The sequence below is a fragment of the Chiloscyllium plagiosum genome, chromosome 9, assembly GCF_004010195.1.
Source record: "Chiloscyllium plagiosum isolate BGI_BamShark_2017 chromosome 9, ASM401019v2, whole genome shotgun sequence".
Taxonomy (NCBI): Eukaryota; Metazoa; Chordata; class Chondrichthyes; order Orectolobiformes; family Hemiscylliidae; genus Chiloscyllium; species Chiloscyllium plagiosum.
The window spans coordinates 101,759,651-101,785,286 of NC_057718.1; the positions used below are offsets into that span (position 1 = coordinate 101,759,651).

General features: G+C 40.4%; 1 protein-coding gene across 5 annotated transcripts in view; it reads right to left on the reverse strand.

The window, feature by feature from the left end:
* The window catches only part of kif16ba (kinesin family member 16Ba), a 140,818-nt gene that overhangs the window by 15,931 nt on the left and 99,251 nt on the right, over positions 1–25,636 (reverse strand). For 4 of the 5 annotated variants that reach the window (XR_006312617.1, XM_043696646.1, XM_043696647.1 and 1 more), the window contains one exon: positions 21,300–21,389. Coding sequence is in view for 4 of the 5 variants with exons in the window: in XM_043696646.1 (XP_043552581.1) it covers positions 21,300–21,389 (90 nt within the window). In the remaining variant the exon portion in view is untranslated. Of the gene's footprint in view, positions 1–19,683; positions 19,946–21,299; positions 21,390–25,636 lie in introns of those variants that run through there. The other variant, XM_043696648.1, reaches the window with a different exon arrangement.

A 25,636-nucleotide genomic window follows, 5' to 3' on the forward strand; every position in this document is an offset into this window, starting at 1 on the left:
TTTTCCCTGGGGTGGGGGAGTCCAGAACTAGAGGGCATAGGTTTAGGGTGAGAGGGGAAAGATATAAAAGAGGGGCAACTTTTTCACACAGAGGGTGGTACGTGTATGGAATGAGCTGCCAGAGGAAGTGGTGGAGGCTGGTACAATTGCAACATTTAAAAGGCATCTGGGTGGATATATGGATAGGAAGGGTTTGGAGGGATATGGGCCAAGTGCTGGCAGGTGGGACTAGATTGGGTTGCGATATTTGGTCGGCATGGGTGAGTTGGACCAAAGGGTCTGTTTCTGTGCTGTACATCTCTATGACTCTGAGAAATTTGCACATGAAGCATTGACCCAAGCTTTATTTGTTGTAATCCATTTAACTGAATCCAGTCAACTGAAATCACGTTCGTAAAAAATATTTTAAAAACACAGTGTGCAAGATGTCACAGTTCACAATCAGGCAACCAATCAGCAAAAATGTGTATTCAAACTGATGATTAAGGAACTTCCTTACAAGCATCTTTTCTTACTGAATGCAAATCTTAACTCCTTAGATTTCAACTGTAAGCACATGGGAAGCATAGCATCATCATGCAAAGTACATGTATACAATGCCAAAGGATTTTCTGTTGTGCACTTTGACTTCTTTCATGGGATATAGTTGCCAACTGCACGGGCCAGCATTTGTCATCCCTCCATAAAAACGGTTCAACTAAGTGGCTTGTTCGACCATTTTAGAGAAAGGGCAGTTAATAGTCTGGAATCACATGCAAGGTCCAATAATGATAGTAGATTTCCTTCTCTAAAAGGACATTGATAAAACCATCTGGTTCATTAATCATTAATGATTGTTTCATGGTCACCATTATTGAGACGAGCTTTACATTCCTGACTCTTATTAACTAATTTCTAACTTCACCATCTGCCACAGTGAGATCTGAACCAACGCCCCAGAGCATTTTTCTGACCCTTTGGATTACTGGTTCAGTGATATTACCATTGTGCCCAAAAATGCTGGTCAGGTTACATGCATCTGAGATACATCAACTCTGGGTGTCTTGGGATCACGGGTGTCACAGAACAAAAGGCAAAGGGAGTGGTGATGTATGTAGGAAAGAGATGTCACAATACGAACTCGCTCCACAGATTTGTCAGACCTGCTGAGTTCCTTCTCACTGTATTTGTATCAGCTCTGCTCTGTTGCTTCAACTCAGCTAATGGGGTGTAACTCTACTTTATTACTTCCTCCTTATTGTCTTAACTATGCATTGCCTCTAAATTCAGTTAAGAGGCTGGTTAGCCGCTAAGCTTCATGTCGTTAGAAGAAAAAAAGTGCTTTCCACAGTTTGCATGGAAGACTCCAAATGCACACTAAGTATGTTCTTGCATTTAGGATTAGGGCAGATTGGGTGTGGAAGATTCAGGCCAATAAGTAGAGGACCTAGTTCCCTAACGCAACAGTGGCACTCATGTATCATCAGTTCCAAAGCTTACATTGATTAAAACCATTCGCTGTTAATAGCTCACAAATGTAGGGGAACTTGGTCAAATCATACTGCTGTAGAGCCTGTATTTCTGTTCTGAGAATTGTTTACTTTGTTAAAACACACAAACTATACAGAGTGTGATAAATTCCCTGGGAGAAAAAAAACTATAAGACCATAAGACATAGGAGCGGAAGTAAGGCCATTCGGCCCATCGAGTCCACTCCGCCATTCAATCATAGCTGATGGGCATTTCAACTCCACTTACCCGCATTCTCCCCGTAGCCCTTAATTCCTTGTGACATCAAGAATTTATCAATTTCTGCCTTGAAGACATTTGGCATCCCAGCCTCCACTGCACTCTGCGGCAATGAATACCACAGGCCCACCACTCTCTGGTTGAAGAAATGTCTCCGCATTTCTGTTCTGAATTTACCCCCTCTAATTCTAAGGCTGTGTCCACGGGTCCTAGTCTCCTCGCCTAGCGGAAATAATTTCCTAGCGTCCACCCTCTCCAAGCCATGTATTATCTTGTAAGTTTCTATTAGATCTCCCCTTAATCTTCTAAACTCCAATGAATACAATCCCAGGATCCTCAGCCGTTCCTCATATGTTAGACCTACCATTCCAGGGATCATCCGTGTGAATCTCCGCTGGACATGCTCCAGTGTCAGTATGTCCCTCCTGAGGTGTGCGGACCAAAACTGGACACAGTACTCCAAATGGGGCCTAACCAGAGCTTTATAAAGTCTCAGTAGCACAACAGTGCTATTATATTCCAACCCTCTTGAGATAATTGACAACATTGCATTCGCTTCCTTAATCACGGACTCAACCTGCATGTTTACCTTTAGAGAATCCTCAACTAGCACTCCCAGATCCCTCTGTACTTTGGCTTTACAAATTTTTTCACCATTTAGAAAGTAGTCCATGCTTGTATTCTTTTTTCCAAAGTGCAAGACCTCGCATTTGCTCACAGCAGTATTAATCATTCTCTGTTCAAGGTGAAGCAGGTTTAAACTCATTCCGTTGGTGGAGGAAGCATATCTAAATGCAGAAAGTGCCAGGTTCAATGTCAGGGAAGTGACATTGGAGGAAATGCCTGCCACATTTGGACTTTTCTGGAGTAAATAGAAGAAAGGCTATTCAGTGCCTGCATGCAGAAGCAACCAATGTTTTGACTCCCAACTGGTATCCATAAGAGTATATGCAGGGGGGCACGGGGGGAGTGGAAGGTGCGGGTGTATGTGACAAAGACGGCGGTGGGGGGATGAAGGAGAGGAGATCAGGATTAACTAAAACAGCTGCATGGTTGGATAGCTTATTATTAATGCTGACAAAAGAGCAGCAGCCACTTGGCAGAACACCATCACCAACAAACCCTGGAGCTATACCAACAAGGAGGAAGAAGAAAAATGTAGAAAAAGAAAGTAATTTTGATTTTAAATAAAGCAAAATAAAAACAAAGAATTTAATTCTAATTAAAAAAATGTTCTGAACCTTTTATTTGAAAAAAATACTCCTGTACACAACAGCTACAACCATTTTGCACGGCAATTAAAACTCAAACCAAGAAAACTTGTATTGTCAATGATGGGGCAAATAAAGACAAAAAATAGTTTCCACTGTGAAATGGAAAAAGGGACAAAAAATATTATTTGATGGAACGAGAGGTACTTTTGAACTGTAACATAATGACATGTACAAGAGAATGTTTGTTCGGAGGTTGGCATACCACAAAGCTAATTGCTAGAGCAACTGAACTGATCTGGCTCACTGTTCTCACTGAGCATGAGTCTTCAGCACAATTACTTTCCTGTTGCCTAGATAGAGTAGATGCAGGCCACAACTGACCTTTGATGGCACAGGGTTCTGGCTACATTCTTTAGCCTCCTGTGGTTAACCTCCAAAAAACAAGGTGTTATCTTCAACAAAGAGATTGCATTTTGTCAGATTAACAATTCAACAAGCTGCACCAAATCACCGACGCACTCCTGCATTTTATACATCACAGCTCTATTTCAGAAACAATTACTGTTCTCAATTATTCATAAATGTACATGACACAATAAATTCTGGGTCTGATCGGGTCCAAAGACAATAGAAACTTTTTTTTTAAAACTCAAGCTGTGTGATTCAGTAATTAAAATATTCTGTAAATATAGTAAAATTTTACAGCACAGATAATGAATTGCACAAACAAAGACAGGGGATGCTAGACAGCATGTGTGAATCCCACATTGTGATTTGATCAGTTTTTTTGGGTATTGCACGGTGGCACAGCGGTTAGCACTGCTGCCTCACAGTGCCAGGGACCCAGGTTCAATTCCCGCCTTGGGCAACTGTCTGTGTGGAGTTTGCACATTCTCCCCGTGTCTGTGTGGGTTTCCTCCGGCTTCTTCCCACAGTCATAAAGATGTGCAGGTCAAGTGAATTGGCCATGCTAAATTGCCCATAGTGTTAAGTGAAGGGGTAAATGTTGGGGAACGGGTCTGTGTGGGTTGCCCTTCGGAGGGTCGGTGTATACTTGTTGGGCCGAAGGGCCTATTTCCACACTGTAAGTAATCTAATCTAGAAAGTAAATCTTCTGGTGGTCAAATACAAAATACTGTTTGGGATAAAAAGTAGTTAAGATTTCCAGCAGACTGTAGGTGGAACACAAACAATTAAAATTGTTTTCTTGTGCTTTATTTCAATTGTCATTCAGAACAGGCGCTATGAACATTTGAACAAATGATTTAGCTTTGGACTTGAATGTGGGGAGATTGATCCGTAGGTTTGTGGATGGTATGAAAATTGGTGGGGTGGTAAATGGTGAAGAGGACCATTAACACTAAAGGAGGACAGAGTCAGACTGGTCAGATGGCGTGATCAGCAACAATTGTAATTCAATCCAGATATGATGCACTTGAACAGGAGAAACAAGGCAAGGGAACACATGAAGAACAGTAAGGCCCTGGGAAGTACAAAGGATCAGAGGGACCTCAATGTGCACGTCCATTGGACCCTTAAGGTGGCAGGACAGATAGATAAAGTGGTCAAATCATGATATGGGATAGAATATAGAACATTTCAGTGCTGTCCAGGCCCTTCGGCCCTCGATGTTGTGCCGACCTGTGGAACCAAGCTGAAGTCCATCTAACCTACACTATTCCATTCTCATCCATATGTTTATTCAATGACCATTTAAAGGCCCTTAAAGTTGGAGAGTCTCCTACTATTGCAGGCAGTGTGTTCCATGCCCCTACTACTTTCTGAGTAAAGAAACTACCTCTGACATCTGTCCTATATTTATCATCCCTCAATTTAAAGCCATGCCCTCTCGTGCTAGCCATTGCCATCCAAGGAGAAAGGGCTCTCACCATCCACCCTATCTAACCCTCTGAATATCTTATTTGCCCTGATTAAGTCACCTCTTAACATTCTTCTCTCTAATGAAAACAGCCTCAACTTCCTCAGCCTTTCAAAGACCTTCCCTCCATACCAGGCAACATCCAAGTAAATCTCCACTGAACCCTTTCCAAAGCTTCCACATCCTTCCTTTACTGCGATGACCAGAACTGTACACAATACTCCAAGTTGCGGCCACACCAGAGTTTTGTACAGCTGCAACATGATCTCATGGCTCTGAAACTCAATCCCTCCAACAATAAAAGCTAACACACCGCATGCCTTCTTCACAACACTATCAACCTGGGTGGCAACTTTCAAGGATCTACGCACGTGGACACCGAGATCCCTCTGCTCATCTACACTACCAAGAATCTTACCATTAGTCCAGTACTGTTGCTCTTTCCAAAAAGTGAATCACCTCACACTATTCCTCATTAAAATCTATTTGCCAGCTCTTAGCCCAGCTCTGCAGCTTATCTATGTCCCCTTGTAACCTGCAACATCCTTCAGCACTATCCACAACTCCACCAGCCTTAGTGTCATCCACAAATTTACTTCTACGCCCTCATCTCGGTCATTTTTATAAATGACAAACAGCAGTAGCTCCAAAACATTTCCTTGCGGTACACTGAACTCCAGGTTGAACATTTCCCATCAACCACCACCCTCCGCCTTCTTTCAGCTAGCCAATTTCTGATCCGAATTGCTAAATCCCCCTCAATCCCATGCTTCTGTATTTTGTGCAATAGCCTACTGTGGGGAACCTCATCAAACGCCTTACTGAAATCCATATACATGACATCAACTGCTTGACCCTCATCCACTTGTCTGGTCACCATCTCAAAAGAGCTCAATGAGGTTTTGTGAGGCACAATCTTCACAAAACAGTGTTGACTATCCCTAACCAACTTATTCCTCTCTGGATGATTATAAATCCTATCTCTTATAACCTTTTCCAACTCTTTACCCACAACTGATGTAATGCTCACTGGTCTATATTTAACAGGGTTGTCTATACTCCCCTTCTTGAACAAGGGGACAACATTTGCTATCCTCCAGTCTTCCGGCACTATTCCTGTAGACAATGACAACATAAAGATCAAAGCCAAAGGCTCGGCAATGTTATCCCTGGCTTCCCAGAGAATCCTAGGATAAATCCCATCCAGCCTAGGAGACTTCCAGAATTGCTAACACCTCCTCCTTGTGAACCTCAATCTCGTCTAGTCTAGTAGTCTATATCTCAGTATTCTCCTTGACAACATTGTCTTTTTCAAGTGTGAATACTGACAAAAAATATTCATTTAGCGCTTCCCCCATCTCCAGAGACTCCATGCACAACTTCCCATTACTATTTACAGGCGGCACAGCGGTTAGCACTGCTGCCTCACAGTGCTAGAGACCCGGGTTCAATTCCCGCCTCAGGCGACTGACTGTGTGGAGTTTGCACATTCTCCCCGTGTCTGCGTGGGTTTCCTCCGGGTGCTCTGGTTTCCTCCCACAGTCCAAAGATGTGCACGTCAGGTGAATTAGCCATGCTAAATTGCCCGTAGTGTTAGGTAAGGGGTAAATGTAGGGGTATGGGTGGGTTGCGTTTCGGCGGGGCGGTGTGGACTTGTTGGGCCGAAGGGCCTGTTTCCACATTGTAAGTAATCTAATCTAATCTATCCTTGATTGGCCCTAACCTTTCTCATTCTTTTATTCGTGATATACCTATAGGTTTTTCTTGATCCTATCCGCTAATGACTTCTCATATCCCCTTCTGGCTCTTCTTAGCTTTCTCTTTAGGTCTTTCCTGGCTAACTTGTAAATCTGAAGCATCCTAACTGAGCCATCACATCTCATCCCAACATAAGCCTTAATTTCCTCTTGACAAGAGATTCAACTTCTTTCATAAACCACGGCTCCCTCGCTCGACCACTTCCTCGCTAGCTGACAGGTACATACTTATCAGGGACACACAGTAGCTGTTCCTTGAATAAGCTCCACATTTCAATTGCTCCCATCCCCTGCAGTTTCCTTCCCCATCCTATGCATCCTAAATCTTGCCCAATAGCTGCCTTTTCCCCAGCAATAAGTCTTGCCCTGCGTTATATACCTATCACTTTTTATTGCTAAAGTAAACAACCAAATTGTGGTCACTATCACAAAAGTGTTTACCTACCTCCAAATCTAACAACAGGTTCATTACCCAGTACCAAATCCATTGTGGCCTCACCCCTTGTTGGCCTATCTACATACTGTGTCAGGAAACCATCCTGCACACATTAGACAAAAACTGACCCATCTAAAGTACTGCAACCATAGTATTTGCAGTTAATTATTGGAAAGTTAAAGTCCCCCATAACAACTACCCTGTTAATCTTGTTCCTATCCAGAATTATCTTTGCTATCCTTTCCACTACATCTCTGGAACTATTCAGAGGCCTATAGAAAACCCTTAACAGGGTGACCTCTCCTGAGGTTTCTAACCTCATCCCACATTACCTCCGTAGAAGAGTCCTCAAATGTCCTTTCGGCTACCATAATACTGTCTTTGACTAACAATGCTACACCTCCCCCTCTTTTACTATCTTCTCTGTTCTTACTGAAACATCGAAATCCTGGAACCTGCAACAACCATTCCTGTTCCTGCTCTATCCATGTCTCCGAAATGGCCAGAACATCGAAGTCCCAGGTACCAATCCATGCTGCAAGTTCACCCACCTTATTCCGGATACTCCTGGCATTGAAATAGACACACTTCAAACCACCTTCCTGCTTGCCGGTGAACTCTTGCGACCTTGAAATCGTATTTCTGACCTCACCACTCTCAACCTCCTGGGCTCTGGAATTACAAGATAGGTTCCCATCTATTCCCTGCTGAATTAATTTAAACCCTTCCAAATAGCATGAACAAATGCTCCCCCCCAGGATATTGGTACCCCTCTGGTTCAGGTGTAGACCATCCTGTTTGTAGAGATCCTACCTACCCCAGAATGAGCCCCAAGAATCCAGATATCTGAAACCCTCCCTCCTGCACCATCCCTGTAGCCACATGTTCAACTCCTCTCTCTCTCTCTCTCTATTCCTTGCCTCGCTAGCACGAGGCATGGGCAACAAACCAGAGATTACAACTCTGACTGTTTTAACAATACGTTTTCACCCTAGTACCCTGAATTTCTGCCTTAAATCCCCATCTCTTTTCCTATCTATGCCATGAGTATCATTGTGGACCACGACTTGGGGCTGCTCCCTCTCCCCCTCCTCCTCAAGGATCCCAAAAACACAATCCGAGACATCACGAATCCTGGCACCTGGGAGGCAACACATCAACCACGAGTCCTCTCGTTCCCACAGAACCTAACCGCCCCCCAAACTATGGAGTCCCCAATGACTATTGCTCTGCTCATCTCGCCCCTTCCCTTCTGAGCAACAGGGACAGATTCTGTGCCAGAGACCTGTACCCCATGGTTTACCCCTTTTAAGTCCGCTCTCCCCAACAGAATCCAAAATGGCATATCTGTTATTGAGGGGAATGGCCACAGGGGATCCCTGCACTGCCTGCTGGTTCCCTTTCCATCCCCTGCTGTATCATTTTTCCCCACACTGCCAATCTCTAAACTGCCCCTACTGTTCTTCTTTCTTGTGATCCTTATTTTCAGTACTACTTCAGCCAATTGTTTCCCACACCCTAACCTCCCTTGATTTGGATACTGAATACCTTCACTTTCTGTAGGAGGGTAAGTTAGTATACTGGGGGGCTGAATGGCCTCTTCCGTGGTGTAATGCAAGAAGGTTTCTCAGATGGATAAAAATGGTGTTTTCCATTTTTTAAATAAACAATGCACAAACTTTATAGCTTATTCTTCAATTCATTTTTTTTTGCCAAAGGGCTTTTCCTTCAAACAAGAATGATTGTGAAGCAAGAAATTCTTGATGATTCCAATATCTGACCTAACGTCTTGAACTGCCATTTGAAAACAAATACCTTCAGGCTCTCTTGATAAACTGTCACTAAGCTTCAGGTCAGGATGAGATCTGAGCAGGAGCAAACAATATTTATGAAAAAAAAATAAAAATGTATCCTTAAAACAGTACATGTCATGTCAATTTGTGACTCATTTTAAGCTCCTGGGTAGATATATTGAGTAAGGCTGTGAATAATGCAAATGATCATAAGACTTGATGTAAAAAAAGCCTCCTTTTAAAATGGAATTCCATTAAAGTTAAAAGTTAGTGACCAGTAAATGACCTCAGATAAAAAGTTCTTCACTTGGAGCCACAAACAATATTTCCTGGCCAGAATACAGATGATTGTCTGGGTACTGCACAATCACATACTGTTTTAAGTAACTGGGATTGATTTTGAATGCTCAATATTTGTATGTTACTATCTTCTACTCATTGCTATCTCTTGAAGAAATCTCACTGCTTATAATCACAATGTTTATAGACTTTTTTAAAGAGACTCTTAGCCTATTTGCTTTAATGTGCAGTTTAAACAGGCTCTGAGTAAATCAACTTTGCTGTAAAATAGTCTACAAGTCCCACATCACCACCATCTCATTAAGTGACACACCACTGTCAACGGCCACTCTGATTTTCAAAACCAGGGCTGTGAAATACATAAACAAGGGAATTTTTTCCCAAATATGTAGGGACACTGTTCCTTCATGTTTTATTGCTTCTAATAAGTTATCCTATGCTTTATGCTTTAAGAGCATTACGAGGTCCCAAGAAACATTAAACTCTGAAATAGCTTTGGTAAACAAAAGTTGATTTGAGATAGTTGATTGCTGAGACCAGAGCTTCGGGACACCCTCAGTTCAAATCTTTCACTATACATCATTCAGTCCTTAGTGTTCATACCATTCATCCTTTAATCCCCCCTGCTGAGGGATTAGGCTTCTCTCTCCTACCTACAGCAATTTGCCTAAATTCATCAACGCTAGTTTGTTAGTTGCACTTATAATTTCAGTATACAGGTCGTTCTCCTATAACACACGTTTTGTTAATGTAATTTCATTATAGCCTGGTTGATAGATTGGGGGGACAGTTTCTAAAGCACAAACATTTAAAGTGTGTATTGGTTATAACACGATTCCAACCCCATTAATTTAAATGGCGCTGCTATCACACAATTTTTTTTATAACACAGGATTACACAATAATGGAAAAACTGCGTAATAGCAGAACTGACCGTACCTACATGTAAAATATGTAATGGCAATTACTTAAAAAGCCTTTGATTATGGTGAGGATCAGACTTTCCCTGCTGCACTTTACTAAATAACAAGTTATCCCTTTTCCACGAAGATTTCAATGAGGCACTTCATTGTCTTATCTGGTTTCCATGAGCATAAAGGCCCATGATTCTGCCTGTGGAAACTGCTGCCTCAAATAACAATTCTCATCACCCAATAGCAACTCCAACATCCTCCAAGGCCAATATATCCTTCCTAGCGTGTGGTGCCCAGATTTGTTCATAGTACTCAAAGTGGGGTTCCATCAGGGTTTTGAATGACTGCAGCATAATTCCTGCACCCTTGCACTCCATTCTTCTAAATATAAAGACCTGCATTCTATTACCTTTTTTGATTATTTTCTTCACCTGTTTGTGATATCTTAAAGATTTTTGCACCTGAAGAACCACTTCCCTGCCCCCCCCTCCTAACTCTCTTTGGACATCCAATGAATTTAACTTCACACCATCTAGAAATTAAACACCAACCATAAGCATCAACTACTCAAGACGAATTGCCCGAAATACAAACCAAAATACTAATCGTTTCCACACTTCATCTCCAAGTACTTAGAAAAAACATTGTGAAAAAAATATACTGGCTACGTCTCAGTTTAGAGAAAACAAGAATTAAAGTATTGTTAAATTATCCTGGTCACATCAGACATTATTAATAAATCTTATGCTGCATGAAGCAGTACCACTTTGCTGAATTCTAAATTCCAGTCAAACCCCTGTGCCATTGCAAATTAAAATTAAAGAACACAGGTACTCTCATTGCCAATTTGCTTGGTCTTTTCCCTTTGGCTGCTTCTCTCCAACATCATCTGTTGTTTCTTTTCTCTCTGCATCTTTCCATCCTGGTTAATGGATAATTACTGCATCAACACACCCCATTGGCTGTAAAACACAGTCATCTCCCGAGAGCCTGAGAAGATGGTGCATATATATGTCTCTTCTCTTCAAATGCAGCAACTTCACAAAGCTGACAGGACAGTTTAAGCACAAATAACTACTTATACAGAACAAAGCAAATTATCCAGCAGCTTGTGGTGATTCATGATTCTTAGAATACTGCTGGACGTTTTCACATTGCAAGTGCTGTTAAATTTACCTTTTTTTGGCAGGGAAATTTGTTCCTCGTATATAGATTAATTTTCATTGCCATATTTTTGGTCAAGTGTTAAAACGTGAGCGGTTTCCTCACTTGTGTTTACTTATAATGGAGCAACTTGCATCTCCTTTGCATAAAGTTTATTTGGTTTTGTTGCTCTTCAGCACTAGGGAAAGGAATTCATTCTGTCAGACTCACAGGCCTAAATATTTGTGAAGACAGGGAGCCTCTCTGTTGTTACAAAAATGATGGTGGAGATCTAGGTCCAGTCCTTCCCCCAAGCATGGCATACGTCATTTTTGCAGAGGTGGGGGTGTTGTCTAATGTGCACATATGTGGCTCACAGAGGCAATGGTACATGATAAAGTGCACCTGCTTCAGGCTGACCTGACTTTTGGTAGTGGAATATCAAAAACATTACTTACTTGTGTACTTCAGAACTGGCGAGATGTTTAAAGCTGCCTTAGTTCTTTGGAGAGACAAGATACCCTTTCACATATGGTCACAGGACACAATTAGGAGGGGTCAGCTGTCCTTTGGAATTGTTGAAAATAAACAGGAATGCAGAAAGTGCATATATGCATTGGAATGGTCCACAGGAGATGGCAAGGCATTTAAAAGTTCTGCTGTCTAAATGTGTGAAAAACTTGCCTGCAAGGTTTAAAAGAAAAACAATGCTTGCTATTTCACTCTGTCTACTGACATATGGTGGTGAGTTATTAAAGGATTAGTGTTGAATGACTGATTTCACGATCTTTACTCTCAGTTTGGTACGTCAGTTCACCCTCTGATTGACAACTAAGATTTCATAAACTCTAGGGCTGAACTACGAATACCAATGTTTTTATAAAAAGGAATTAGAGGCAGTTAAATGCAGTGCATGGATTGTTCATCTTGGAGTTCCTCCTATTAAATTAGGGATTTATCAAGAGGCACTTCAGAACCTTACTGCATCTTAGCAAAAACCTAGAGGTGTACCCCTGGTGGATACTGGGCAATTTGGAATGGTGGATGTAAGTGCAACGAATTGTGCATGGGAGCACGGGTGGCTGAAAGTTGGTTTGGGGCTATAGAAGGTCTCAAAGATGGGTGGAGGGACTTATTTTGAATATATGAACTGTCATGGGGAGCTTGAGCTGACATAGCTTGGAAAGATGGAGCATGTGACATTAAGAGGGAGTATGAGGCGAGGGCTGGATAAAGTGACAGAGTGCTAAGTAGATGCTTCATCAGTCTGTCTCCCTACTTTGCTCCAGGGCAGCTTTGCAGTGTTCAATTATGACTGATCTCTGTGCTTCCAACTTTGAGCAAAAAGGTAAGCTTCAGTGTCAGGATCAAACACTCCCATATCAGAAAGTACATCCAAATTCAGTTCAAAACCTCTATCAGACATCTGACATGTGCTCAGAACCTCAGAATAGTGCATAACTGTACCTGACCGGCAAAAATTTCTTTTGCTACATCAGTCACACTTTGGCCTCTGCCTACAAGTGCCACACAGCAAAACACCAATTTTTAGGATCTGCAATGAGAAACCAAATAAAACTAACTTGAAATAAAAACCAAATATTATAAAAATGACAAAGGCACCAAATCCTCCTTTTCTATGATAGAGAGACAGAGGCTGCCATATTAACTGGAAGAAACCTCACATATGTTCTACTTACGTTCTGTATGTAACACCAAAATAGAAACTTAAAATATTGAGATAAGTCTTCACTGGAACAACTAATGAATTTTATAACATTGTGAAGTGCCTGCAAAGATGAAGGTTTACATGCAAGTCTTAAAAAATAAGTTTTTTTGCCTGAAACCTAGGAGAACAACCATTTTAATATGGCATTTGATCAAGTGCTGGAGTACTTGAATTTAAAAGAAGTTTATAAAACATATAATCAAAATCAGTGATTGGATTTGTACTTGTTCCATAAAAATGGAAGGGAGAGAGATTTGAAAACAAAGACTAGTAGGGGTTTTAAAGTGCTTCTATTGCTGTTATTCCATGGCTAGGAAGTACAAGATAAAAATAATGCAGGAGATTAGAAGACTCAAAAGCCATATATGTAAGTTGTCATGTATGCAACTATCAAGAACCAAGGACAAATGCCTTAGTGTCCTGAAAATCAGCTGGGTGCCATCTGCAACAACTAAACCTGCAGGCACACTGTAGCAGTGATAGCATTTCACTTAACCAATATGCTTAGGGTTCCATGTTGTCTCTCAGGCAGTTCTGTGCTACATGCTGATCAGACTGGCATCAGATACATGCCTTGTGGTTTCAGAGAATCATACAGCACAGAAGGCATTCTTTCAGCCTACTGTATCTGCAGTAGGTTTTTCAAGGAGGTACCTTTGAAATAAGGGTCCCACTTCTCCTCTCTCTGGGCACTTCTTCTTCAAATGTTTATCCAATTTCTCATTCAAGGTAACTATGCATCACTCTGATGAAGAGTCATCAATAACCTGAAATGTTAACTCTACCTCTCTTACCATGTGTTATGATGTTAAACCTGCTATTTCCAGTATAAAACAGAACTGCAGACACTGTGTTCAGATGGGTGGAGTGGGGGGGGGAAATGGACTCAAAATACGAGTATTTCCAACAATCGGCTTCTTTTTTAGAATTCACAATTCTGCAGCCTTTTGCTTTTATATAATCATTCCGTCTCTCCTTGTTAAAAACTATGGTGGTGGTGTCCACCCCATCCTCACATTCTCACTTCGTTAAGCGGTATATCGATGTCACTTCGCATCAAATGAGGGTTGGGATCGGCAGTGCATTATCACTTGCCCACAGATTGTTCACCACCCAAGACTGGATTTGCATTTGCTCAGGCATTTTTCTGAACTCTTCCTGTTAATAAATCCTGAAAAAAAAAAATCCCCTTTGTCACCACCTATTAATTTTACTCATCCCTCTAACTCTAATCAGAATTTGTGCATTCAAGTAGCTGCCAATTTAAGACCAAATCTTTGTAGGGAATATCATAATTTGAACAAGCTGACCCTGCAAAATGTGCCAAGTGCGGTGAATTGGATGACTTAACCATTCATTGCAAACACTTTGCTCGTCTTGCGAAATGTGATTGTTTTTAAAGATCAGAGGGCATATTCTTAATATTGTAAAATCATGCCAATTCATTCACTTAGTGAACACTCTGCAGTAGGTTAATTAGTGCTGCCCATGTGAATCCCACACAAAAAACCCCTATAGATCATACATCTCATCTGAGGAATATTAACATGATAAAAGGATTAACTTAAATACAAAAAGACAGCGACAATAGTTGAACATAACTAACAATACGATGCTCTAGGGATTGTAGTTGTAAGGCCACCAAGTAGACGATGAAACATGTGGGAAATCAATTTAGGAGTAAAAGCATCCACTATTGAAATGTCTAGTGAAAATAGAGTATATCACTATTGAACCAATGAAAGATATTAGAAAATTAACACAAGCACTGGATGCTGGAGATAAACAAAAACAGAAAGTGCCGGAGAAACTCAGTGGGGCTGACAGCATCTGTGGAGAGAGAAACAAAGTCAACGTTTTGGGTCCAATGACTCTTTATCCGAACAGATATTTCAACAACTGGCATTTAATGAATCAGAGGTCATAAATTATTGTCTAATAATGATGTACAAAAAAAAGGACTTTGTTTTGTTCCTTACTCTACCCCCCCCCTCCCAAAGCAGAATCAAACAGATTTTTTGTTAAATTTATGTTTTGAATTGAGCTTGTAGGACCGCACTGAGTAGGAATAGGATTAGGCCTTTCAGCCCATCGAGCCTGCTCTGCCATTTAATATGAATTAGCATTTCAATGTTTTTACCCACAGTATCCTTTATGCCATTGATAAAGTAGAAGTTGATAATTTTTTGATTAAGTATATTTAAAGTCTCAGTTTCCACAGCCTTTTGGGTAAAGAATTCCACAGACTCTCATTTCTCAGAGTAAACAAACCTCTGATTTCCTGAATAGATCCACTTTAGTTTTAAATTTCGCTCCCCAACCAGGAGAAACACCTTACCTGTATCTATCCTATGTATTTTGGAGTCTTCAAATAAGATTTCCTCTCATTCTTCAAAACTCTTAGAGAATACAGGCCCAGTTTGCCCAGTCTCTCTCCCAGAAGTAAATCTGGGTAACCTTCATTGCACTCCCCTAGTAGCAACAATAGCTTTACTGAGATAAGGAGACCAAAACTGCACATGATGCTCCGGGTGTACTCTAATCAAATTTCTATATATTTAAAGCACAATTTCTCTACTGTACACAAATTTTCTTGTGAAAACATTAACATTACATTCATCCTTTTAATAACTTGCACATATCTGTGTTTTAGCCTTCAGTGACATACTGAGAAGAATATCCAAGTTCCTTTGCATATCTATGTTTTCCAGCTTCTCAACATTTAACAAGCATTCTGCCCATCTATTTCTCCTACCAGAGTGGATACTCTCACATTTTCCCACACTATATTCTACCTGCCATGTTCTTGCCCACTAAGCCTGTCAAAATCTCCTTGAATACATTTTTACATCTCCCTCACAATACAATCTTCCTTAGCTTTGTATCATCTACAAATTTGGAAATATTACATTTGGTCCTCGCATCCAACTCATTGATATATCAAACAGCTGGGGCCCAGTCTGGATTCTTGTGGGACTTACTGAGTCTCAGCCTGCCAACACAAGATTAGCCCATTTTATTCTACTATTTTTAGTCTGTAAGACAATCCTTAATTCATGTGAAACAGGTCACTGCCATCAATGAAAACCATTGAAACTACATTATGACACAGCTGGCTGCTTTCTTTATTTTTCGAATGAATTTTTCTTCAATTATATCATTCTGAATGTTACAAGGTTATTACAGTGCCAGAAGTAAAACTTCAGCATGGTGCAATCGAGCTGAATTCTTTTTGCAGCTTGAATACATTGCTGAGTAGAGAATAGCAGGAGCTGTAATTTGGAGCTAGCATTTCTGTCACTGACATGGGAACACCTCATCCTAACAATGACCTCCATCTCCAAGAAATAATATCAGTCTTGAATGTTGATAAAATACTTTACAGCCAAGTCGTGTTTGGAGTACAAGAGGTTACCATAGGGCGAGGTGCTCAATGATGATCAGTTGCGTTTATGTGACAATCACATGGTTGACAGCAGTATTGGACAGAGAAATAGAGCATGGCCTGATAACATTACTAGCTTTATTACTTTTTTTCTGAAGTTAACACTGAAATTTTCTGAATAAGAATTCATTTAATTTGTTACCAAGAAGGTTCAAGAAGGCCACTCACCACCACCTTCTCATGGGTGTCTGAGGACAGGCAAAAATATTGGCCAGCAAGGGACATCCACATCCCATAAATGAATATTTTTTAAAAACTTATTCAGACATGGTATGAGTCTGATTATACCTTTGTTCCTCTCTCCACTTTCCTTATTGCATTATATAAGTACAGGTTCTTGTTACATGATAGCAAGATAATTAACATCCAAACAACTTGGATGAAAATAGATTACTTTTCTGAATTTGCAATAGTAAGAAATAAAAAGGAATCTCCTTGGAGATGACACTACTCTGTCATTGCAAGGTACCCTCTCCAGCCACAAATTTTACAGTCAACATGACTAAAGAACTAGCTCGGTAAACTGAACTTGGCATTTGCACAAAATGAGTACACATGCATGTTTATCACCTTACAGTGAGGTTTTCTGTGCTGCATAAAAGGTTTGAAAAGTAAACCTCACTTCAAGATACTCAGTTTAAAGTTATTTGGACTTATTGCAGTGTTTATTTGGTATTTGGGTTTACAGATTTGCTATTAATTGTCTATAATAATCTTTGCAAATTTGCATTAACATAGTTACACGGGAGTCTGGGGCAGGGTGTGGGGGACAAAGAGACAAAATCAGTGTACAGCTGAGAGACCATATCTGCTCCAGTTGGATTAGTCCTTTGGGCTGACTGTCACTCCCCCTATAAGTCGATACCGAAGACGAACAGGACTAGGCCATTCTGCCCCTCCAGCCTGCTCCTCCATTCAATAGGATCACTGTTGATCCAACATTCCACTTTCTTGCCTTCTCCCCATAACCCCAGATGTCTCTACTGATCAAGAAGCTACTTCAGCCTAAAAAATACACAAGGATTAACTCCCACTGCTCTCTGTGGAAAGGAGTTTCAAAGAATCTCAATCCTCAAAAAAATTCCTCCTTACCTCAGTCTTAAAGCCTTTAATTCGAAGGAGACTGTGCCCTCTGGCCCTAGAGTCTTCCCATGAGGGAGAAACATCCTCTCAGCATTTATCCTGTCAAATCCTTTCAAGATGATCACCTCTTATTCTTCTAAACTCCAGTGAGTAGAATCCCAGGCTTTGCCTTTGCTCACAAGGCAATCCTCTTATTTACTAACCACCTCCCCACTCCATCCCCCACCTCAGGTCCACTGCCTGCCTCAATTTCTTCCACTATCCTCCAAACTTGAAGTTGTTTTCAGTTAACACATTGGCCAAAACAATCTCAATCGCTCCCACCCCACACCCCCAAAATAGACAAAAGGAGGCTAAAAGTATTTTTATTATATTTTAGTTACACACAAATAATACCTTCCACGGAGACAAACTTGAAGTTGTTTTCAGTTAACACATTGGCCAAAACAATCTCAAATCGCTCCCACCCCACACCCCCAAAATAGACAAAAGGAGGCTAAAAGTATTTTTTTATATTTTTAGTTACACACAAATAATACCTTCCACGGAGAAAGGCAAAAAGTTAATGAATCTAGTACACATGTATTAATTAAATTCAAAAACAACAGGTTACAATTCCATTCCTTTTTGTTCACAGTATAGATACCAACATGATTTGGCATCAAAGCATGCACTGAGTGTGCATTAAAATCCATTTAAAAAGTCTTCATTTGCAGAATTGATTCAAGTGTCACAAACCGCTTCTTGAATTGCATTAAGGTGACCTTCATCAGCTACAGCATTCCACAAATTCAGTGGAATTTGCACCACTATATACAGGAGATCCCAGATTTCTTGAATGATTTAACAACAAACTTGGACCTCCGTAATGCTAACACACACACCCATCCACCCACCTTTAGCTTCCAGAAATCTATTTCTTTTTTGAATATGTGCTGGATAAGCTCAGTATTTTTCTTTAGAGCAGAGAAGGCTGAGGGTGAACCTGATTGATGTAATTAAGACTCTGAAGCATGGGCAGGATGAATAGAAAGCAGCTGCTCCCCTTAGTTGAAGGGTCAGTAACAAGGGAGCATTTATAAAAGGTGAAGGGCAGCAAGTTTAGAGAGGACTGACGAAAAGATTTTTTTTAGTGATGGGGTAGTGGGAATCTGGGATGCGCTGCCTGGGAAGGTAGAAGAGAAGGGAAATCTTACAACCTTTAAAAGTAGTACAATGGAAAGCACTTGGGATGTCATAACATTTAAGGCTATTACCAAGTGCTGTGAGGTGGAATTACTGTAGATAGGTCAGCTCAGACTCTTTGGGCAGAAAGGCCTCTTCTATGCTGTATAACTCTGACTCTGTATTCAGAGACTTCACTCAGAGTGGTGTATCTGTGAAATTCTCCACCTCAGAAGCTTGTGGCAGTGAAGAAATTCCTTCTCATCCCAGAATGAACAGTCCATCACACAGGTTAAGACCGTGATTCCTTGTTCAATTTTTTAATATCTTAAATTCTCTAGCTGCTGCACAATTATTTGCGTTGTAACCTCAATGACCAAGTTTGAACTGTGTTCTATATCTACAGTTCCTTCCTAATAGTATGTTGCCACCTTTGAGGGGGAAACTGGCAGGATTGCATCATGCACCTTGTTGATGTGCACAGGCACGAGGGTTTGAACAACCGTTTCCAATGGTGCATCATTCTAGATTCCACCAAGATGAGTTTGGACTTCAGTTATAAACAGGTTGTAAGCAGAAAGACTAGATTTTTAGGCTATGAATCAGGGCCAACCTATAAATAATGCATGAGAAAGGTCTTTGCCAAAAGTCAGGGGCCAAGTTTTACATGATATCGACAATTACTCGGGTGCATTTACTGTTTTCCAACAATTGTAACCATGCATTTCAAGCACAGAATGAAAGCAGCAAGGTCTGCACGGCTGCATTTTGAATGAAAAGGTTGATGTGAAGTGACAGAAAATGACACTAAATTTAGCAGTAACCACAAATCCTTAAAAAAGTCCTACACTCTAACCTATTATACAATAAAGTCAAATATTTCTGGAGTATCATGAGATTTAAGACAAGATATTGGAGCCAAAATTGTTAACTTGACCGAGAAGACATTCTTCTCTTATACAAAGCAGAATCAATGACAGAAATCCTAACAAATAGCCACATTAGAACCATTTGTCACTTCTGCAAAAGCAGATCCAGTTAAATTTATATGAAAATGAATTTTGCAACTTTTAAAACACAAGTAGCCATGAAGAGTAAGAAATGAAAGCCAGCAGCGTGTTAAAAACCTGGTGTTTTTCTACAAATGGGAAAAAAAAGTGTGTCTCAGAACTCTCTTCCTCAAAAACGCAGTGGAAGCAGTGTCCTGGAAGATTTTTAAGGCTGAGATAGATAGATTCTTCTAAACAGAAGATGATGATCAAAGTGAGAAAATGATACACAATACAGGAGGAGGCATTACAAAAGATGTTATGATTCTAGCTGATGTTCTTATTGGACAAGTCAAATCCCAGTCTGAAATCTGGAAGTCATAAATGGAAATATGATCCAATGAGGTGCTCTTTCATACAGACTCAAATACACAAAGATTTGGTTGTAACAATAAAACTAACTTACTATGTAATATAAATGGTAAAATAGAATAAACCAAGCTATTTACAGATAACACAGTGTAAACGATGCTGATAATCTATCCCAACGGCATCCCTTTACAGTACTCCAATATCAGAGAACATTCCTTTCACTATTAGATCTCTAGATTTACTTTAAATGTTGCTTTCATTTCACTGAGAATTTAATAGTCCCTTGCTTATGCATGCACACAACTGAGCTCGGACTTTCTCAGCTTCCAATGAAGTCTTCAGCATTCTAACCGATCATTTTTCGCCTGGTAGCCTGAAACTAAAAACTCTACACTGAGGCAACATATTGTCTCAATCTTCTGAACTAACTCCTGCCAGTTGAAACTAAAACCTTTCCAAGCTGTGTGCCTTTCCTCCTAAGCAAAAGAAAAAAATCTTGATCTTTCTAATTGAAAGCAAGCTAATACCCTGTTCACTCAAAATTCTTGTAATACAAATTACCAGTATCACTCCAGGAAATATATCCTCATTCTGGTTTTTAAACAAAAAGAGCGAGTGCTCCAGAAATTCTGCCAATGAAACCTACCCATACACAAAGATCAAACCCCACACGTAACTAGTTCAAAACATATATTTCCTAAATTTATTTTAGAGTTTAAATAACATACACCTTACACCACAATATGAATGCGTTTTAAGATATATGGAGAACCTGGGAACAAATGAAGTGACGGGGTGGGGGGAGGAAAATAGGCTTGAAAGGAAACAAGAAAATGCGGCGAAATGGTACAGAACCCAGTTGATGGAGAAGAATGTTTGAAACATTCCCTTCAAGTGAAAGCTGAGCTCAATTTCAGAAACGGGTGATTTATCTGTCCCACATTATTCCATTATGGGAGGTGCTGATTAATATGATGACAGTTTCCCATATTTTCTGTTTCAGATTTGCAGAATTTGTAGTTTTACTATACTTAATGTTAAACTAACATCTGCTGTAAATAGAGTGTGCATACACACATTATCCAGGTTTTATCAATTTTCCATTCAGCTCTAGTCTATCTGCAAATATTGCATATTCCAGCAACAGAAGGGCTTCACGAAATAAATGTGAAAAAGTGGCCTTGGTATTCAACTAAAAGACTACAATCTGGCACATAAACGGATCAAAACTGCAGGAACAAGTGAAGCCTTGGCTTCTCTATTGTTTAACTGCTTTAACAGAAAGGTGAAGCATATGTCTCATTGTCATGTCACAGTACTAGACTTATTACCAAATTTTCAAAAATTGTTTACCTCTGGGTATTTTGCCTTCATTATTTTGTGCAGTTCTCTGAAACGACTATATCGTCGAAACACTGTCCAAGTATCTTCCAGGATGGTTACCTAAGAGAATGTAATGTTATTTATTCTTGCAGAATAGTACAAGTAACCTCATTTATTTGAATATACAGTTGGGAGTATAAAAAGTTCAGTTTTTAAGTAAGTTGCAATCTGAACACTGAAAAGCTCTTGTATAAAGCCTCAAAATTATTTGGCCTCCCCTTGTTTAAACATTTTCCCCATGTGGAATACATTGTATGAATAACAGTGCAAAAGACAAAATAAATTAACTTTTGAAGTTGGCCAAAATCCAAGTACAATTCTACTTTTCTCCATTCAACTAAAAATATTGATTTTCTGGGATTTGGTTCCATAGCTGCTGGCAGCTCTCCCGTTTTTCAATAAAGTGTCTGCTCTGCATGTGTAAAACATGATGTGCCAGAAGACTATTCAGCCGCAGAAAATCACAATTAAGACCATTTCCACTCCTGCTTTGGGGTTGGTTTTCAACTCTTCGTTCAGGTGTAAAGATTGTGTTACAGATTAGACATTTCCCACAATGGGCAAAGTTTCTTTTCTATTCATTTTAAATGGAGAAGTGAATCTGCAACACTGCTTAGGGCATTGGTGGCAGGTAGAAAAGCTATCGACACACAGAGAATGCTGGAGAAATTCAGGTATAGCAGCATTCATGGAGACAGCAGCAGTAAGACTCCTCTTCAGAACTTTGTTTCAGATATGCAGTCACTGCAATATTTTGCTTTTATTGGAAAAACAGCTCCTGTTCAATAGTCATTTTTCCCAGCAGTGAGTCAGAGGAGCTGATACTACGGCTGATGTTACCTTCTCCAGTCCAGAACCCAGAAGTAGACCTCAAAACAATTGGCCAAAGTGAGGTCAAGCCACTCAACAACAAAGAATGGAGCCTTTTGGTTTATACAACTCATTTCATATTGTACACTTATCCATGAAAGCATCAGCAGGAGCTGTATTTTATCTTTTAAATAATAAGTATTCTGTTGAGAAGTAATTTAAGTGTATTTTACTGATACCAAGTAATCACTGCAAGAGGGATACAGCAAAACATGAAAGCATAGAGCACTTGTTTGCATGAGAGGTAGAATTAGCGATTACCTGGTTTACGAAGTACCAAGTCTGGTATATCACTTGAACCAGCACACCGTTCTCATTTAAATTCTTAAAGTATCAAAATTTCAGAAATGAACAAAAAAGTGGAGAGAGAAAATAACAAGAATTAAAGATAGACAAACCATCAGTGCCTGACAGTTTTACCTTGGAGTACTAAAAGAATCAGGACCAGCAATTCTGAAAGTTTAAAATAAGTGTGTCAAAAATAAGATGATTCAGCTGGAAGACATTCATCTGTTTCTTAAATGGTAAAAAAATACAAGGAACTGAAGACCAGTAAAAACTTGGGTGTTCAGGCATACAAGTCATCTAAAAAGGTACTGAATATGCTCTTTTAAGCACTTGAAAAGGCTATGAGAATGTTGACCTTTATCTCAAGGAATGTATAATGAGGAGAAGAAATGGAATTTCAATCATGCAAAGCTACAGTTGGAGCTAACCTGGAGTACAAAGTTGACTTTGGGTAGCATGTCAAAAGGAGGACCAGAGGTAATCAGGGACTGCTACTGGTTTGCTAATGTAATCTAAGTAAGGAAACTTGCTTTTAACTGGTCTCTCTTGTATGTAGCTCCAGTCCGATTTCAACAACGTTGGCTTATAACAGCCCTCTCAGGTGCCTGAGCAAGCTACAAATTTGTATCTCAATGAATGGAATCCACATCGTGACTGCAGGAGAAGCCCTTCAGCCACTGGGAGAAGACAATTGAGGAGGATGTCTATAAAAGGGCACAGTGGACATGACCCACACAGCAAGGCCAATCCAAACAAAATGTGCAGAGAGCAGCAGCAACCTCTATCATGGCCTTTGCCCATGTCAATCAGAACAGATTATGGAGCACCTTCCTCAAATTTGATTGCCCATGTAAAGCCATCTTCATCATCTACTGCATAATGGCATGCAAGGCTTCATCGTCACAAAAATTCCAATATGTGCACAAACTGGGGGTGACTTAAGCTATGATATCTCTTTTGCAACCTTTCAACTCATTGATGAAGCTTCCTTCTGTCATAAAGCTTGGCTGCAGGTCAAGTGGGAAACTGTTCAAAATGCATCACCTTCTGCTCAGAACCAAGACCGCTCCAACCTCCATTGTTGAACTGCTGTTTGCTCAAGCTCCAAACTACCAGACGCATGAGAGAAAATGGACTTTACATTCACAAAGGTCATCTACTAGCCTGCTCCTGCTGCACCAAGTACCCATTCCCCCAATCCTATCAAGGTCCATGGCAAGCTGCTGGACATTGCTGATCAATTCCCTAACCTTGGGAGCCTTCCCTCAGTAAGGGCAGACAATAGCAACAAAACCTTACATTGCCTCAATATGCCAGCATAGCCTGTAACTATCTGATGAAAAGAAAATGTTTGATAAGCAAGACTTAAACCTGACACTAAGCTCATGGTCCACAGGGCAGCATTGTCAGCCTTCCTGTATGTGTCACAGATATGGAAAATGTAGAGCTGACACATCAAATTGCTTGGAAAAGATCATTAGCGATGCCATCAAAAACTCCTGCAAATCCACTGGCAGCAAGGCACTCCAACATCAATTTCCTCTCTCAGGGTGATATCCCAACATTGAGGCACTGGTTACGGTCAAACAGCTGAACTGAATGGGCCACAATGTTCACATGTCTGACACAAGACTTCCAAAGTGAGCTCTATACTCCAAGATCTGCCAATGGCAAGTAGTACCAGGACGGCAGAGGGAATGTTTCAAGAACATGCTCAAAGCCTTCCTGAAAAATGCGATATCCCCATCAATTCGTGGGAATCTCTCACCCAAAACAACGCTTTCCAATTTGCAGAATGCGCCATCTGTGAATGAGTCAACCATTTTGAGCATCTCTGAATGGCTCATTTGCAGGTCAAGCAATAGAAGGAGCCTGTGAAAACTTGAGCACCCCATTCAGTTGCTTCAGTAATCACCACCTGCAGCAGGGTTTTTGGATTCAGCATTGAACAGACCCAAATAGTGAAGTATCTGTGATCAAGCAATTTCAACATTTGTGGAGAATGAGTCAAGTGCGTTCAGGACAAGTGAGTGGGATGCCTCCATCCAGCCCTCCAACACAGAAATCCAGTTGCATACAATGCACGTGAACTGCAGATGAGGATTTCATCTAATGGCTCCCATGAGATGGCATCAACCTAGACTATAAACCAGTCTTTCCTTTTTGCTAAGACACTCCTCTGTTGAAGTGAGATGAGAATCCATTAACAACTTTTTCGAGGGGTCAGTCCATCACCATCATCTCAGGACAAAGGATGAGTTATAAACTGCAGCTTCACCAGTGACACTTATGTTTCAAAAAGAAATATTGAAAGAAAGCTTACTTCTGGTTCTAATTCAGAGCATCAAGTCTAGACATCTCAACTTTTCCATGTTTATTATTAGTTAGCGGCAAATAATTAGTCATCTTGCACAGGGTTTCTCAGTAAATCAGCTGATTTACTAATTCCAAAGCTGAGTATTGCTCAAAAAAGGCACAAAGCATACACATGTTCTACCTACAAAGAACATGATGCTTTGTATTAACGTGTACCTTCAAGTACGTAAAGGGGTGCCAAACTGAAAGCCTGACTGACAACCCGAAATTGGTTGGCAGCATAGGGTTCCATTCTTTGTGCTCAGAAAGAACAAGTATATGCATTGCGCCTGTTTCAATTCAGGAAAATAAGTGACAGCCATTCATTGGTTCCTTTCTGAGGGTAATGCCCTGACCACAGCCAACCTGCATGGTTTAAAATGTAAACAAATCCTAGCAGTTATCTATCAATTAACACTAATGGATGGATTCTCCATAACAATGCATCTAGCAGATTCCATCTGCTAAACAATCTCTACTCTCCTGTCATGCAGTACATGTTCATTTTCCCTTTGAACGGATATTTATGCAAATTGTCCTGATGAGTGCAAGACAAAAAGCTTCAATCAAATGTCTTTTTGTCAGCAATATTAAAGTGTTGTACTACAAATTATAGAGTCATAGAGATGTACAGCATGTACAGATACTTCGGTCCAACCCGTCCATGCTGACCAGATATCCCAACCCAATCTAGTCCTACCTGCCAGCACCCGGCCCATATCCCTCCAAACCCTTCCTATTCATATACCCATCCAAATGCCTCTTAAATGTTGCAATTCTACCAGCCTCCACCA